The sequence below is a fragment of the Lissotriton helveticus genome, chromosome 10 (assembly GCF_964261635.1).
Source record: "Lissotriton helveticus chromosome 10, aLisHel1.1, whole genome shotgun sequence".
In the NCBI taxonomy this organism is placed as follows: domain Eukaryota; kingdom Metazoa; phylum Chordata; class Amphibia; order Caudata; family Salamandridae; genus Lissotriton; species Lissotriton helveticus.
Window position 1 is genome coordinate 721,802,553 of NC_136071.1, and position 18,794 is coordinate 721,821,346.

The 18,794-nt window shown below is 44.0% G+C and overlaps 1 protein-coding gene across 1 annotated transcript in view; it reads right to left on the minus strand.

Annotated features, from left to right (window-relative positions):
• Positions 1-18,794, minus strand: part of PTPRN2 (protein tyrosine phosphatase receptor type N2) — a 2,458,064-nt gene that overhangs the window by 1,151,615 nt on the left and 1,287,655 nt on the right. The window contains exon 11 of the mRNA XM_078663270.1: positions 13,205-13,284. Coding sequence (XP_078519396.1) covers positions 13,205-13,284 — 80 coding nt within the window. The remainder of the gene's footprint in view (positions 1-13,204; positions 13,285-18,794) is intronic.

The window sequence follows — 18,794 nt, forward strand, 5'->3', positions numbered from 1 at the left end:
AACATGAGTAAAGACAAATTAAAAATACAAGTAAGGCACGGTGAAAGGGCGGTGTGGTCACAGAACATTTACCCAAAAGATAAAGAGAATAGCCAACTATCCTGGACATGGTTACCAGAAGTATTAAATGGCAACAAAATGGATAACTTACATCAACGTCAGGTTTAGCAAAGGTCTGAAAATATCGTTATGGAATATGGCCGGGAAAACTCCCAATAAAATGAAAGGTGCAACAAAAGATAATCCAGACATTCTTGCTTTGCAGGAAACATGGTCCACCACCTCCTTTACGCAAAAAGGGTATTACGTCTACGAAAACCCAGCAAAAAAATCTAAAAGGGGTCACGCGAAAGGAGGTATGGCAATCCTACTGAAAGAAGACTACTGCTGGTCACAAGAAAGCATTGATACATATTCGCCCAACCTACAATGTATCAAAGTTCAACTCAGATTACAGCCAACAGACACTTATAAGAAAATGTTACTTTTCAACATCTATGCACCACCAAGTAAAAAACATGACCCTTTATTCGACCATCTCTTAGAAACTATATCCAACATCCTCGAGGATCAACATCACCTACCATATATTATGATGGGCGACCTAAACGCCAAAATATCAAATAACGAAATAAAGAAATGGTCAACGTTATTTAAGGAGGAATCATTGGAAATAGCACTCCCGCAATTCCCAAAAGGAGTGAAGTCGGATAAAAGAGGAAGCCTGTTATTATCATTCCTCCCAAGTATAAATGGGACAATTCTAAATGGAAATGTTAACGGAGACAAGCCAGCTTCATTCACTAGATACGGAAATGGAGTCTCCTCCATCCTAGATTACTTTATATGTGGGAACGAGTTAAAAGATCAAATTTCTGACTTGTCTGTTAAATTTAATGAGGACAGTGATCATGCCCTTCTCTGCTTAACAACACTCTGGATGCCACTAACCACTTTCCAGAACGATCCAATATTCAGTAAACCCAAAATAGAAGTAAATTTAGTCCAGCGTCGGATCTTTTGGGGGGCGGAAAATCTGGACTACTTGAATGTATTAATTACACAATCCCAATTGTTAACCACTATTTACTCCGAAGATCCTATCAAGAATTATGAAACTGTACTAAATGAACTCAAATACGCAATACAAAGCAAATTAAAACAGGATAGACCAGCACATAGAAAGTGCGTCAGCAAGTACAAAAACTGCATTCAGCCAACGGTAAAAATGCTAAACAGGATGATTCGGGTTAAGTACCTGTGTAAAACACCAACAAATAAAGCCGAAATAAATAAATTAAAGAACCAAATTCGTAGACAATGTGCTAGACAGGAAAGGTTGAAACAGGATCGCAACTGGAAGGATATCCAAATAGCAGCAAGGCAATGCAACCAACGTAAATACTGGTCTTTGATAGCTAAGATGACGGGAACTAAAAAGAAGCTTGAAGCAATCCCCGTCTCAGAAGAAGACTGGGGCACATTTTTAAATGATCTATATAAACCCAATACGATGGGATGGATGAGAAAGGTAACTGAACAAGAAAAGGAAAAGAAAAATAATGATATAAAACTCTCCAGGGCTTCGGCAGTGTCAATTGCCCTGAATATTAAAAAGGCAAGAAGTACGGGTGCATCTGGTCCCGATCAGATTCCGATAAAGGTTTATCAAGCAGACCATAAAGCTTGGGGTCAGATGTTAGCGCCATTATTTAGTTACATTTTCGACTCTGGGAACATTCCAAACTCGTGGAAAGGAAGCACAATAATTCCTATTTATAAAAAAGGAAAAAGGAGTATAGCTGGCAATTATAGACAAATTGCCCTAATGGATGCTGGCGGAAAGATCTTTGCGGCTGAAATTCTTGACCGGTTGAAGCTTTGGGCATTTTCGATGGGATTAATTCCATTGTTTCAAGCTGGGTTCCGATCGAATCATTCGGTTACGGATAATATAGCTATCTTTCAATTTCTACTAGATAAATACGTAACCGGGAAATCGCAAACAATATATGCAGCCTTCATTGACTACTCAACCGCGTTCGATAGGGTTGATAGGCCGACACTATGGATGAAACTGAGGAAAATGGGTATATCAGAGCCTCTACTGCAGTTAATCGTGAACTTACATAGTAACACCTGGTGCCGAGTCCAAATGGGGGGTGAGAGGGGCATGTCAAAAATAATATATACATCTAATGGCCTAAAGCAAGGGTGCTTGTTGGCCCCGATTTTATTCTCCCTTTACCTGAGCGACCTACCGTCGCATTTACAACAAGGACAAAGCACCCCACCGAAAATGGCAGCTCAACGGATACATTGTCTACTTTATGCGGACGATATTGTCTTGTTCGACCTGACACCCTTTGGTCTTCAAAATCTTTTAGATTCTTTACACAACTACTCGAAAGATCATTTTTTAATTCCAAATATAAATAAAACTAAAGTAGTTGCATTTACAAAAAAGAAAAAAGAAGTGAAGTACCAATGGAAACTGGGAAGAGAAATCTTGGAACAGACAAAGGAATATATCTATCTTGGAAGAATCTTTTCGTCCAATATGAGTAACAGGAAGCAAATTATCCATCTAAAAAGGAAATGTGACCTTCACGCTGGTGCTATATCACGCTTGTATAGGAAGACAGGAAGCAGGCATTTCTCAGCACTGATAAAAATTTATAGAGCCAAAATTTCCCCGGTTCTATCTTATGCCTCAGAACATATTCCCCTAAAACAATGGAGTTATATGGATACAAACGAAGGGAAAATACTAAAAAAGTTACTGAAAGTCTCCAACTCAACTCCTGTACAGGCCCTAAGGCTCGAATGCACGATCACCAGCGCATTTGCAATATCAATAGCAAGCCTCATAAGGTGGGCCTATAACCTTCTGCACTCCAAAGAGGGCACCCTACGACATCTGCTAAAAATTGAGATCTTTAGTGAGGATACCTTCAACTCTACATTTGCGAAAAATTTGGGAGAGGCTTTCTGTTTAGCAAAAATTAGTGCAGAAATGTTATCTTCTTGGACACCCGCACAACTCAAACTATTTTTAAAAACATTCTCTCCAAAATTGAGTTATGAGTTAGATCATTTACATTGTACTAAATTATCTACGTACAAAACTTATGCTGATTCCCAAGAATACAAGTTAAAATTGCCATATTTGGAATATACCCTAACCCATGGTGCAAGACGTACGGTCATGATGCTACGTCTGGGTATTCTCCCTTTGTTATCTTTTACCTCCCCTTGGAAACCAAACAGTTCCTCACAATGTAACCTGTGTTCGGGGGGTAAACAGAACTTAGAGCATATGCTCTTTATATGTCCAAATAAAGTCGTTGTCACTGCTAGGTTAACATGCCTAGAGCCAATATATCGGTCCTGTAGGATCACGAAAGCAAGGGATTTTATTTCCATATGTGCTAATCCACCTAACGAATATGTTTGTAATAAGATTTATAAATTTTTTAAAATAACACTGAAAATGTACTAAGTTGTATGCAAATGTAATATGTATTTTCTTTTTTAATGATTTTGTGGTCCTCGAAAGAGTACCGAAACAAAATAAAAAACTTTGACTTTGACTTTGGGCAGGTGGTGTAATATTCTTCCTTTGACAGCCACCACACAGTTGGGTCAATGGGGATTTCATCAATGGAAAGCTGAAGATCCACCCCTATCTAAATGAGGAGGGGGGTCGAGGGTTTGCCAGACTGGGTACTTCATCGACTTTGCGACAGAATACCTGCTCCACCAAACTCTAAATCAGGCCCTTGCTTTTTTGAGACATCATCCTATGTTATGAGACCAATGCTCCATTTTTGAGGATTCCAGAAGACTGGTTTCAAGGATCAACTAACAAGACAACTCACATCCTTGTCAAGTATCTACATTGTCTAATCCCACACTGGCAAGAGGGCATTGACGATCCCTTCAGATGTAACAGGTGACTTCATCCAGCTGTCCCTAATTCAGCTTATAATGGTGTCTAAGTCAGAACCTGAGAATCTTCACTGGGGCCAATTTCTACATCCAATTTGACACTGATTCCTGTAGCTGATCATCCTTGCTTCATGCATTCAAAGCCTTTTCCAGTTAACTCTCAGCAGGAAACGAGATTTCCCACTTTGTGCATAGACCTCCATGGAAAACACACCAGCTACTGCCTACATGTTTATCTGGTGGGGAAGTGGACAAATGAATCTACTGCAGGGGCCTGTGTTCGACCCCATGGTCACAGGTTCTAATCCCAGCGGGTCCACTCAGCTTTTCATCCATCTGAGATCGATAAAATGAGTACCATAGAGTTGGGTAACTATATACATCTGTTATTCACCGCCTTGAGACTTTCGGATGATACGTGCGCTATACAAAAGTACATGTTATGTTAACATCGGGGGACTCATGAGCTTGTTGCTCTGCGCTGGCTCACCATTAATCCTACATATATCAGTGACCCGAGTTGCAGGAGAGATGGCCAAAACAGCGGGACAGGTGGAGGTGGCCTCCAGGGAGAAGTTGGCGAACTACGGGAGCTGTCGGCAATAGCGCCGTGGAGCGTCGGGACTGTGGCGCTCTGCAGAGCGGATAGTGGTAAAATGGCAGCTGGCTAAGTCGCATTATGGAACCCTGGGGGGAGACTGTCCAGAGCCAAAGTTGGAGTCAGGGCTTGGGACTGAAGCCACCCAGCTTGGCACCTGAAGCGGGAAATTGGAGGGTGCAAAGTTGAACCTCTGACCGCTGGAGTGAAGCGGAGCTGAGCGGTGAGGCTGGGACTGCCAGGAAAATGAGAGACACCGGTGCTTGTGGCCTGAGGTGTATCCTACATTGGCGATAACAGCAGAGGGGAAGTACAGCCCTGGTGGGAGATTGGACTCCACAGGGAACATGAAGACATAAGAGGACAACTATAGAGGCGTAGGGACGCTCTTCCAGTCTGCCATTTGCAGAGCAGTGGCTGGCTTATCACCACGATAGAGCCCTGGTGGGAGCCTGGCCCTGGTGTCAGCATGTGGGGGCTGTGAGCCCTCGACTCGAGGGCCAAGGATGACCCCCAGGGGTTGCAGTGGAGACCTCAGTTATAATTATAGAAAGGTGGAGCTGCACTGGAAGGTGAGGCCAGCTGGAAAAACGGGAGGCCCTTGCATTTGCGGTCAAGGACAGGCCTGCACTGGTGGCCAATGGAGGAATGGGAGAGTGGACCACCGGGGGTACGCATCAAGGCCCCAGAGTCTGCATAGAAAAGAAAGGGACTTTCAGAGAGCCCCCTTTGGACAGTGGTAGAAAAAGAGGCAGGGAACACCCAGAAATACCCACATGGAAGCTCAACCCTCAGCCATTGGAGGATGTTTGCTTCAGAGTGATGCAGGCTATCACATTACAGACTATGCTTCATACAACAAGTGTACTCGCTCTTCAGTGGGGGGGTCAAATGGGAAGCATTCAAGGTTGTGATGAGGGAACATTGCATGGGGCAGTTGGGTGTATGAAGGGAACTTAATAACACATTACTCCGTCTGGAAACCAGACTACATGAACTGGACAATGCAGTGGGAGTGGATGAAGGAGCCCAGACTAGTCTCAGGGAGGCCAGGGAGGCCAGGGAATTTTATAGTCAAACAGTGGAACGTCTCCACTGTCATGATTTTAAGGAATAGAGAGCAAGGGCACATGATGAGGAGGATACACCAGGTAGATTCATTGCATGACTTGTTAGGCCTGAAGCGCAGGGGACACCTATTACTCAGATTCGCTTGGGAAATAGCACACTACTTTATGCCCCAGGGGAATTCAACAATGAGTTTCAAGAATACTACACATTTCAGAACAGGAAGCCGGATCAAATGGACAAAGGGAGCTTGCAACCTTTTAAGGGAGCGTACCCCTGCAGGAAATCGACCAGGCAGTGAGGGAGGAACTCGGTGCCCCAATATCCATTCAGGAGATTGGTAGGGCGATCAAGGACATGGCTAATGGGAAACCCCAGGGGTCAATTGGCCTCCCTGCTGAGTCCTATGTTGCCTTAATGGGATCCCTGGCCCCTAGGCTAGAGTCTCTATGTGTATAAGCTTTGTTTAGAGGTAGGTTTCCTGAGACCACTAGGAAAGCTATAGTTATCCCATTACCTAAGACTGCAGACCTAAATGCCACTGTCTATGAGTTCCTCCACTTATCCATATAAACATGGATTTTAAGATCCTCAGCAAGGTCTTGGCAATGTGGTTATTACCCCATATGCCGTCATGAATCCACTGCAACCAGAATGGATATATCTCTGCGAGAAGCACATCTCTGAACTTCTGCAGGCTGTACCAGGTCTTATTCTACCCAGAAGCGTTACCACTCCCCCTCCAGGTCGCTTGACCTGGACAAGGTATTTGACTCTGTCAGGTGGGATTTCGCTTGACTTAGGGAAGGTATTTGACTCAGTCAGGTGGGATTTTCTTTACGATGTGATGCTCCGACTGCAGCTGGGGGAGAGATGGGTCAAGGGGGTATTTCTATGAGGTATAACACTTATAGGGGCACGAGACAGGGGTGCCCGCTGTTGCTCCTTTGTTCACTTTAGCCATTGAACCATTGGCAGAACTGTTCAGGTGTGGGGTATGGCATACAAGTGGAGAGTAGGGAGCATGTCATATCGCTGTATTCGAATGACACACTACTTTACTTACAAGATGGTTTGCGCAGGCACAACACACGTTTGAACTTTTAGATGCATTTGCACAGTACTGAAGCCTCTGTTTCAATGAGAACAAGACTTGTAGGAGGTGACAGTCAGAGACCTGACCGAATACCACAAGGACTCGGTTGGTCCCCAACCACATCTAAATATTTGAGAATACATGTATTTCATTCAATGGAAGATTTACTGGAGGGGAACATGGGAGGTGCCCTACATTCCCACAAGTCTTGCATCATGTTTTGGAGTTCGTTGAAATTGCCCAATATGGCGCGGATCTCATTAGCCAAGATGGTCATGTTACCACAACTGCTGCACTTCTTTACCAATCTCCCGGCCAAGGTACATAGGTCCTGGTTTAGACATGTAGACAATTTCTTTAGAGAACTGGTTTGGGAAGGGGACAGACACAGGTTGGCAGTGGAAATACATCTATGTCAGCCTGAGGACGAGGGCCTGGGATTCCCAAATTTTGAACCCTACAATTGATCAGCTCAGTTTCAGTGGGCGATGCAGTGGTTGGTAGGCTTGTGCCATGGGGAGAGGGGCAAGACGGGACAACTGACTCCCTAGGAGGCGTTACTGGCTCGCCTCTTAGCCCGGAATTTAGACATGCCTGGATCGGGGATGCTACTGTCGGTGGCGTAAGACAGCTGGAGGCGATGTGTGTGTTGAACAGCTGGGAACCTGTTGTATGCACCAGCATTGCCATTGGTGGGGTACCCACATGGAAACCCGGTTACAACTTATAAGACTCAGGAGTTGACTGCATGGGCAGAAGCGAGGTTACTCACAGTGGAGACTGCTTTCTGCTTTGGGACATTTATTTCACTGGAAGACCTGATGGAGACTTCTGGATTGCCCCAGGTCAATTTCTGACCTATGAGGCCCTTACAAGATCATTTGATGACCTGTGGTCTTGCAAGAGGGACAAGCCTAAGATGTGTGGAGTACCACAGTTATTGTCGACCATGGGAGACTCCAGACACCTGGTGAAAGGGACTTGGTAGGCATGAACACAAGGTCACTTGCGACACTTCAGAACAAGTGGGAAACCATGCTGGGACACGACCTATCGAAGATTGAGACTAGGAGTAGGATTTTGTAATATCCCAAGAGGATCTCTAGTAATATGCGACTGAAGTTTATTCCGTTAGACTGTCTGCATATGACGTATTTGATGCTGTACCGGATTCAAACTATTTACGGGGAGATATGCAACATTGACCTTGGTGTGAAGTGTTAGATGCAAACTTCGAACATATGACTTGGGGTTGCCCCAAGCTGTGCTCATATTGGATGGAGGTGGTGTGTAAATTGACAGGTAAGCTGGGTTGTCCACTTGCCTGTACCACAGAGGTCTGTTTACTAGGACTATTCCCAAGGCCTAAGCCAAAGACAGTGGGTTCGAGATTTATAGGCCTGGCACTTGCTTTGGCACGGAGGTGGATATTCCTAGTCTGGAAATCTGAGGTGGGCCCCCGAATGGAAGGCTGGGCACAAGATGTTATGATATGGGCCAAGTCAGAAGAGCGGGTACTCATTAGGGAGGATAAAAAGGGAGAACGTGGGCATCTGATTGCAGGCGTGTGGACAGAAATACTGGGGAATAGGGAAGAGCCAACGGTTGACCTGGATGGAATTCCTGTAGATCACAGTGAGAGTGAAGGAGATAGGGCTGGTAGGACCTCATAGCGGATGTGGAGAGATGCAGGAACCGTGGGCTGGCAGGTGCTGAGACTGGAGCTAGTCGAGACCCACACATATCCATGCAGGGAGGGCACCATTCCAATGTATACCCTGGGACCAAGGCCTGAATGCATGAGTTAGAGATAATAGAGTAGACTATGGAATTGTCCGTGCCGCCCCCGCTGCCCTCCCAGATGCAACCCCCTTCTTACTAAGGGGACAAAGAGTGGTAGACAGTAGGTTGCCACACAGACTCCTGATTCAGAGCAGTTGGGACCCCCACAGAGATGTTTGGGTTTGTTATAAGTTATTACCATAAGCTTGTTGTGTTTTTGAATGGCAGCTACAATAGTACTGATTATGAGCTACTGGATAGCACAGGGAATTGATAGATGACCATTGAGTATATCCTGTGTACCAGGTATTACCCTTGGTGAGACCAAACGATCAAGGGGTTGGATTGTTGGAAGCTTTGGTTTCTAGGAGGACAGATGAAAAACCTGTAGAACATGGACTGTGGGGAAATGGGTATACCCCCTTAATGCAGGAGCCCCTCCTGGAAGTTACACATTATTCAATCATAGCCCAGGAAGGGGGGATATGCCAAATGAGCTGAATGGGGTAGAGACTATGAATAGATCTTCTTTTACTATGGAGATTACTGTTGATATTGGTTGCTGTTATCCTGATACAGTGTTGCAAATATGTCATATTGTCAAGCATTATTAGAAAATGCCAATAAAAATATGTTTAAAAAAGAAATAATGGTGCTCAGTTGGGATCTTTCAATCCCACCTCTTTTACTGCATGTACTTATTTATCAAGAACTGAAATGCCAAGGTTCTATTTGAACCTCTGGAGGGCACTTGAAGATTTTGAAGTTACTTTGCCACTTTCCGCTGGCTTCAAATGCAATGTGTTCTAACAATTTTTTTTTATGGAGCCATTTTCCTTTTTAGAACTTTTGAACTACTTTTCTATTTTCAAAGTTTATGGGCCACATGTATCAACATTAGGAACAGCGATTGCCTAATTGTAATTTTCTGCAAATTTCAATTAGGTAATCGCTATTGCTAATGTATGAAACTCCAATGAGTTTCATTTAGCGATTCCTAGGGGTCACACATCGACCTGCCTCCTTAATATTAATGTCGCAATTTCCTACCTCCTCACTAAAATCAAAGCAATAGCGGTCTGCTAGGGTCAGCAGACCACCATGTCCATGACTGCTTTTCAATATAGCAATCATTTTTTATTCAACTGCAGGATGGTTTCCTTAAAGGAAAAAGGGTTGCGTTTAAAAGAAAAAATTAAAAGTTTTCTTTTCCTTTTTTTTTTAAATTCTTTTTTTTTATTCAGTAAAAAAAACAATCACAGTCATCAATCACAGTCAGTTTGAGTCCATTACAGCACCAGAAATACATTCGAAAGTTATACATTTTTGCACGTGTATAAATAGGAAAAACATTTTAGTCAATATCTTCTGAGTCGTGCCGCGGAACATGAGGAGGCTCACACAAGTTTCCCCTAAAGTCGTTCCAGCTGGACCAGATCTCTCCCCATTTGCGGGGGCATCCTCTAGCTATAAATACAGTCTTTTCTTGCAGCATGCACCAATCCATGTCACTTTGCCAGTCTACAAGTTTCGGTGGATTAGGGGCTCAGCACAGTGTAGCAATGTTTCTTTTCGCCACCATTTGCCCAAGTGTCACCCATGTCTTCTCTTTTGCAGGCAGGTCAGTGGGCTCCCAAATTTCTTTTCCTTTTTTAAGGGCAGGCAGTGGTCTGTGGAACCACTGACTGCTCTTAAACATTTTCGCCACCATTCACAAAGGGGTTTCTTGGGGACCATTCCCATTTGCAAATGGGTTAACACCAACTTGAACTTGGTGGTAAAATGCAAATGTTTTGTGATCGCATTCACAGTCACAAAAAATTCATAAATACCACTGCGATTCAGTATTTGGAAGGGATGCCCTTAACACGCCCCTTCCATATACTGAATCGTAAACCCATTTTGCAATTCGGTAACAGGTTATCGAATCGCAAAATAGGGTTTGATATATAGGAAATGCTTTTTTTGCGTTCACAAACTGCCAGATGCGGCAGATCGGCCTGTTTGTGAATGCAAAATAGGTTCATACATGTGGCCCTATGTTTCTTATAACAGTTTCAGTATATACTTAAATATTGTGGTAGCTGTTTAAGTTCTTTATTTAACTTTGTGGAGATTAGCTTGTTTTTTGCACACCTCAAATATTTACTCTGAGAATTGCATTAAAACTCAGGTTTAACTAACAAAGTGAGCCAAAGCTTTTGTCATTGAAGCAAGTTCACCTATGTGGATTCCCCAGTTGGGATGGTAGAAGATCAGTCATAGCTCACATCAAGACTTTATTTAGACTATATCTCCTTAACCTGCAAGTACATTTCTAAAAACACCACGAAAAATACAGCACGGAACCAGATGCCTACACACTTCATCACATAAATGGAAGTTAGTCTACCAACCAGCGCCGGCGCTAGGCATGGGCAGAGTGGGCAGCTGCCTAGGGCCTCGCACTCAGACCACCAGCATGGGGTCCTAAACCAGTCTAACACACCACCAGTACTCTTGTATTTCAGCAGATTCAATAGAAAGAAAGGCGTCTCTTTGCGATTGGGCCCACTAGAGGGAGGGGAGGGGGCCTCCCTGGGCCTCTGGTGTCCCAGTTGAAAAGAGACGCATTTTGCAGGTTTGTCCTGCTATTAAGCCTCCTGCCCGGCTTCCCATTCAGAGATACTGCCGGACGGGACGGCCATTTACAGCACTTTAGCGCCCCACAGGTTTAACTCTCAGCCCCCAAGCTATTCTCACACCTTCAGCCCGAAATGGACTGTAAAAGAAGTGCTGGTAGGGAGCTGAGAGGAGGAGCTGTGGCCCAGGAGAAGTCTGAACAAAGCAGCTTCTGGAGCCCTGAATATGTCACGTATGCAAATTAGAGGGGCCTCGCACATTCCCTTTCGACCCAGGGGTCCAAAAATCCTAGAACCGTCCCTGCTACCAACTTAACAATATTCGCAATTGCATGGGCTAAATCTGCCAATGAAGTACAACAACAAAATGTACATGTTCATACATGGGAACACAGTGCTCTCTTACAGCATTAGCAAATATAATGCCAACACACAGATATTGCTGTGCTTGCACAGAAAAAAAAACACACACACAAGCATACAAACTCATGCCACTTCGTGGTGACATAAACATGGCGATGACATAAACATGGCGACCAGCCTACCAATTTTGAAGATAGCTGTGAGCCGCAGTCCATCGGTGACTTAGCTCTGTAATGCTGCTCTAGCCGTTCGGTTGTGGACCATGTACTCTGGTCACAAACACAAACAGCAAGACCTTAACACAAAGGCCCACATGCATCATTGTTACATTTTGCACTTCCTAATTTGCGAAAAATAAGGAATCGCAAATTAAGAAGTGCAAAATGCTATGCATCATTATTTTCGGTATTCATTTGGGATTCGGTAAAAATCGCTATTTTTACCGAATCCCAAATGAATACCGAATTCTTAAGTACATTTTCGCAATTCCCATTGATTCCTATGGGCCAAAAGGCCCACAGGAGTCAATGGGAAGGCATCAGCAAATTGCGAGTGGCACTTAGAAAATTTCATGGGTGCAGGGGGGGGTCCAAAGGACCCCCCCATACACCCCTGAAATGTATTTTTCGCATCATGTTTCACACACACATGTCCTAAGGACATGTGTGTGTGAAACATGAATGTTGAAAAAAAAAATTTTTTCACCATTTTAAACACACACTTTTTCCAAATTTACCGAGTGGTTCAATCACTCGGTAAATTTGGCACCCTAACTGCGAATTTCCACTTGTAAAAGTAATGATGCATTGCTTTTAAGAAATCGCACATATGCGACTTCTTAAAAGCACCCGCAATTTTAGAACTCGCAACAATGTTACGAATTCTAAAATTGCTTCATGCATCCCAAAAAGCACTTTTGCATTCGCAAACGGCCGATTTTAAGGAATCGCACCGTTTGCGACTACAAAAATGCTTGATGCATGTGGGCCAAAATTCTGCAGTTCATTTTTGCAGGATTTTTTCCCCCAATTTTTGATTATGTATTTTCTGGCCAGTGAGTGGTTCTTACACTGGATTGAATAGCAGTTTTAGGATTCTGCTTGGTTTACTGAAATTTCTTTAAAGGAACATGAACTGCTGGTATCTGTAAATGGCAACTGTAGCAAATGCACAACCGTAAAAACACTTGTGTAAACAAGTCGTACTTTCCAATTCAAAATCACTTCTTTTGACTGAAAAATTCCTGATATAGAGAAATCACAATTTCAGAACCAAGTAATTAACTTTTGTTAATTGAAAGGTTTTTTTTTTATTGTAAAAGCCATTTGTTGTAAAAGAGGTGAGAAAAATTAAGTCACATATTGAGCCTCAACCCAGAACCCTGCTCACTGCAGAACCCTGCTCACTGTGCGGCATAGCCATGAAACGTAAATCTAGTACTTATGCTACTCCACCGGCCTCTGCATGGCAACCTGATTTCTTATTCCACACCACGTCCCACTCTGAATCTAATCCAGTCCCTTGGCAAACAATGATGTCTTAGGCAGTTTAAACTGACTGTGAGATGTTACACTTCAATTCCCCATGTGTCACGCTCTCCCTTACTGTCTCCTCCACTCGACGTCAATATCCCTGGGAGCACGTCTCATTCGTTGAATCGTCTCCAATTAATCGCGCGGGAAGGCAAATGACGTAGTTAAAATGGAGGACTTAAAGTGGCCTTACCTGCCGCGTTTGCAACATCTGTCGTTGAGACGTTGTGGGAATTGGCGTGCACCTGGAAAGTCACAGCTGATCCCATCACACTGCAAGGTAATCAAAGAAAAATAGGATTGAGATTGGGAAAATCTACACAACATTCCATGGCATATCCTCTCCTATGGATACAGAAAATGTGGTCAAATACTTTTACGAATAGATAGCATGCAACAGAGCTGGCTCTAGGGGAATGTGACTGGTGCAGCAGGCACTGATCTCAGGGGTGAGAGGCTGCGGGGAGGGGGCCGGGGGATGCTGAGTTTAGAAATAACAGGGGTTTAAAAAGCACCTGCTGCAGAGTTCCTTGTGTGTCCAGCAGTTTTCAGGCAACCATAAAAATTTCAAAACAACTTTGGTGATTAATGTTCCTCCTGGAGAGAGAAATCTGAGTTTTATCTAGAGGCAGTTTCCACTCATGATAAAGCTTTGCAGAGTTATTATGCCTGCTGCAAGCACCAAGCACCATACAAACCACCAAACTGTTTGTCATGGGACTCACTCTGTAGATTACTGCTTTTGTCTAAGAGATCCTTTTGTTACTTGCAGTTGATACGTTTCAACCATAATATAGCGCAGTGAGCTACGAACTAGCAAAAAAGAGCTGCATGCAAACTGCAAGGTATCGATTAGAATGGTATGTTTTCCCCAGTCTTTCATTATCCTAATGTTGCTAAAAAGGGTTTATTTGGCTAGAAATACATTCGTATTAGTAAAGTCAACCTCCAACCACTGTAGTACATTTTAAATCATGAGTTTGTGCTTCTCTAGACCATCCACTATTAACATATACTGCCTTCTAGAATCGGTGACATGTAACTCCACCACCTTGTAATCCTCAATGTTTTATGTAACATTTCCTATAGAATGATTTACCCATGTATGATTCATTGACTCTGTTCTGTACAATGTGTGTGTGATGTAAAGTGTTCTGACATCTTAAAATGGTGTGAGTAATGCTATAAAACAAATTGTGAGAGAGGGGATATGGAGAGATGAGGGGCACTGGTGAAGCATGTAAGTGAGTGTAATTGTGGAAAAACGGGGTAATTGTGGAGAAGTGGGTATTAGGAGGTGGTCGTCAAAAAAATTTGTTGCGCTGGTCACCACTAGCACTAAAGCTAACCCTGACATGCACCTCACACAGTGGTGTTGAGAAACATTTAAGCAGGATCCAGTGACTGCAGAAAATGGAGCCTACTTCTGACTAACCAAGACACCATTGGCTGACTCATTGGGCACAATTTGCGAAAGGTTGGATTGCAGAGCAGTCAGTGTTTTTGCACATCAACTGCATTGCTACCCAACCATATTTATGCAGTGCAATAGATGTGGAAATGCATTGCAGTGAAAAATGGCCACCCTGTAGTATTTACAGAACACTGCTCCATTATTATAAGGGCCACTGAAATCATGCAGCAATGGGGACTAAATTAGGCAGCAGGGCTGACTTAATTATGGGGCACAAAAATGCAAAGCGTGTCACGTTCTATGTCAGCACATTTCCCTATTCTGTCATTTTGATACACATTAATGATTATCATATGCAGGGTGGGACTGGGAACCAAAACCGGCCCTGGCAAAGTGCTCGGCCGATACTCCCTCCACCCCTGGGGCGGGAGGTTGGGGGTGCGACCGAGCTCTTTGCCGGGGCCTGTTTTTGGCCGATTTTGTTACAGGGCCGATTTCTATGCTGCAAAAACGGCCCTGTAACAAAAACGGCCCCCAGGGGCCCAAAACCACCCCCCACCCTTGCAGCGCACCAGGGGATTGCCCAGTGCCCACAACGGCCAGTCCGGCCGATCATATGGATAAAATAACCATCTTACTAGTACTAGTTCGACATCTGAACACAGAAAGTAGTAAGTGGCGGTAGACCAGTTAACCTCTGCAAATGCTTTATCACTTTGTGACATTATAATCCAGATTCGCAAAGGGGCTTACGACTCGTAAAGTTAGATTCCGCCCCGAGTTCGGAGATTGCACCTTGAGTGCAGAGACTCCGCTCTTGTAACTTTACGAGCCATAAGTCCCTTTGTGAATCGGTCTCTATGTTTTTCTCTTTTTTAGATACTCTTTATCCGTTTGAGCTGGACCCTTGATGTAGAAATTAGTTAATTATGCAGCAGATGGTGGGTTTGAAGCAAGTGCTGTTATTCATAATTATGTGGCAAATGCAGCAGCCGCAGAATCCCAGTGGTACTGGTTATTGTTAGCAGCCTTCATCCAGACAAAGCCATCTCTACCGTGCTATCATCAAACAGTGCCATGAGAGGTTTCGTGGTGGTGAGTTCCTCACAATACAAAAAGGCTGTAACACAGCATCAAATAACAGAATATGTCAACACTGAAAGTTTATTGTTCCTATTGTTAAATAGCAATAAATACACAGATTGAAAACATTGTTCTCAAAGAGAAACACTTGAGCAATGTTTTGTTTGTCTCATGTTTAGGCTTTTATTTGAAAATGATAAACATAATTTTCTTCTTTCTGCAAAACTATGAGGCCTATACTTAAGACCAATATGTCATAGCAAATGGTGACAGATGCTTTGTGAGCGTGTCATTGAGTGTGCCACTCCATTTTCAGAAGTACACATTCAAAACATCAGTTATTTTGTTTCTGAAGATGTACAAGAACATTGAATCTTTTATAAAGATGTTCCTGAGAAGGGCTCTCTACCAATAAATTGAAATATTTCTCTAAACATAATTGTATGAGTGGAAGTAGGAAGCACATGTTAACATACCATGGGAATGTTTTCTTGAAGATGTGTGAACAAGTGTGAAATCCATTGCCACACACCAAAATGACACAACTGAGTAACAAAAATATAATACAAGGGTGCAGGGTACAATTGCATCATCAGATGTGACTGGGGAGCAGATTTATCAATATCTCATGCAACACAATACAGCATATTCAACATAATGTGACCCATTACAGTCCTCTCCTTGCCCTGGCGCACTTTTGGCTGCACAGCTCCAATGCAGGCACCCTTGTGTCATAGTGCAAGGGTGCCTGCATTGCAGGCAGATTGTGCAGGAATCCTGCACAAAAACAATCCTGCACAAAAACAATCTTCTGAGGATTTCTCCTTGTACTAGTTCAACAGTAGCATAGCATTTTGATGCATCCCCAGGTCTACCACTCATGGTGAATCTAGGAATGCACCAAAATCCATGGGTGGATGCGTGGGAACACTCACGCTCCACCCATTGATTGCCTCCCTCGGGCAGAGTACTGCAAGGCAGTGATTTGTGCTGCCTTGCGTTACACCATATTTACCAAGCACCACAGGGCCACACAAGGTAGTGTTGTGTGGCTTGGTAATTCTGACTTTAGTGTTGTGTCGCCCTTGCATTGCAGTGCATGATGCGAGTCCTTTAAATTCTGCTTGTGGAGTGTTGCAAGATCCTGCATAGAGGATGCATCGCACAGTACTGAGGAGCTGCGGGGCTGAGATGCACAGTCTTGTGTCCTCGTTGAAGATGTCCTTGACAAGGGAAGTGCGATGCAAAGTCTTGCATCAAAGATGCATTGAGCAATAGCAGCTTTGAAGCAGAGTGGCGAGGAGATTCATTGCACTGCATCAGCTCTGCCCACCGAACCACAGCTGGGCTGGGAGAGCACCTTAAGGCCCACTTCCAAAGGTCCAGGATTAGGGTGGCACCATTTGAGTAGGGGGAACTCACAGCAGACTAGGCACTGAGTTCAAGGTGGTTGGAGCCTTTTCTGTCCTGTGAGGAGCTGATGAGGAGGCCAACCATCTAGCCCTTGGAGCCAGTCTGGTGATCCTGGGATCAAGATAGAGGTCCAGTCGATTCCCTCAGGGAGTAGGGCAGCAGGCAGCAGGGTAACAGAGTCCGTCTTGCAGAGCAGTACAGAGCAGTCCTTCTTGCAGAGCAGCACATCAGCCTTCTGAGACTTCCATAGGTCCAGAGGTGTACTGAAGAGTGGATCAGAGGGTCTTATTTGTATGCCTAATGCCTTCCTTGAAGTATGAGAAGTTTCTAGAGAATTCTCTTGAAGGACATAAAGTTTCCTGACTCCCCTGCACTGGCTCCGAGATGGCTGCATGAACAATGCAGTGGGGACAAGTCCTTTGTGGGAAGGCAGAGCACAGTCTATTCAGTTGCAAGTGGGTGTGTGCCCAGCTACTCCCCCATGCTGCCAGTTGACAGCCCATCCAGGTGCACCCAATCTCTCTATTGTGTGGCTGTCTGGGTGGAATAAAAAAGTCTAACTACCAAATACACTCAGTAATGTGCCCCAGTAACAATCTGCAGGCACTGAATAGTATGGGCAGGAAAAAGCTAATTTTCTAAATGTGGCATTTTCAAAATTGTATTTAAAACCAGGCTTGACCATTAAAGAGGATTTTTAATTGCAATGTCTCAGACACCAAACATGAAATGTTTATCTGTTCCCAATCAAAAGGTAGCACATATTTTCACTTCCAGGACATGTAAAACCTAAAAGTACATCTCCAACCTTTTAATTACATGTAGCCTGCCATATAGGCTACCTAGGGTCTACCTTAGGGGTGACCTATATGCAATAAAAGGGGAGTTTAAGGCTTGCAAAGGGACACATATTGCTAAGACAGATTGGCTGCATTCAGGCTGCAATTGCAGACCATGGACATGTCTGAAGGGGCTACTTAAGTCAATAGATCTGGGTTAAATCCATTGTTCTTTTCCTCACCATGCCACCCCACTTTAGACCCAGCCACCTGCAAATCAGTCTTGACCCTGTGCCTCATGGGAACAGTCCAGACCGAACTGCCAAGCCAGGACCTCCCTACAAATCCGGATTGAGTACATGAAACATGGCAAAAATAGTGCGTAGGTTAAGAGAAGTGGAGCGCCCAGGGATAAACCCGGTTTGTCTGGAAGTACCAGGAGTGGCATGAGGGCCTGTAGTTTGGTGGCAAGGACATTCGCTAATATTTTCGCATCTAGGTTTATAAGGGATAATGGGTGGTACGAGTCACAGCTTCCGGAGGCTTATCCTTCTTTAATAGGGTAATAATCAAGGCCTGTTGTAAAGAGGGAGGAAAGAATGCCTGATTCATGAGCTTCTGCATACATTCCTAATAAATGTGGTACAATAAAACTCTGCAGTAAGACCATCTGTCCCAGGGGCCTTACTATTTGGGAGGGACAATACAGCATCTTTCACATCTTCCTCGTCAATTGGTAGACTAAGATATTTCCTGTGAATGTCTGACAACCACGCACAGGCCGTGTCATTCAAATAATCATTCAAGGCACTCTCGCACATCCCACCCCGTGTTGTATACATAGTGGCATAAAATTTCCGGAACTGTTCCACTATTGCATGTTGAGAATAACACTCCTCTCCATTAGCATCAATAATATGGTCAATCGGGGAGTGGGTAGCCCAACCCGCAGTCGATTTGCCAGCACCCTACCTGGCCTCCCACCCTCGCCATAAGTCCTGGCCACATTTCATTTGGATAAATACTTTACTTCGGTTTCTGCTAGTGAGTTATATTCCTCAACATGTTTGTGAATTTGGGCCAGTGTTTCCCCA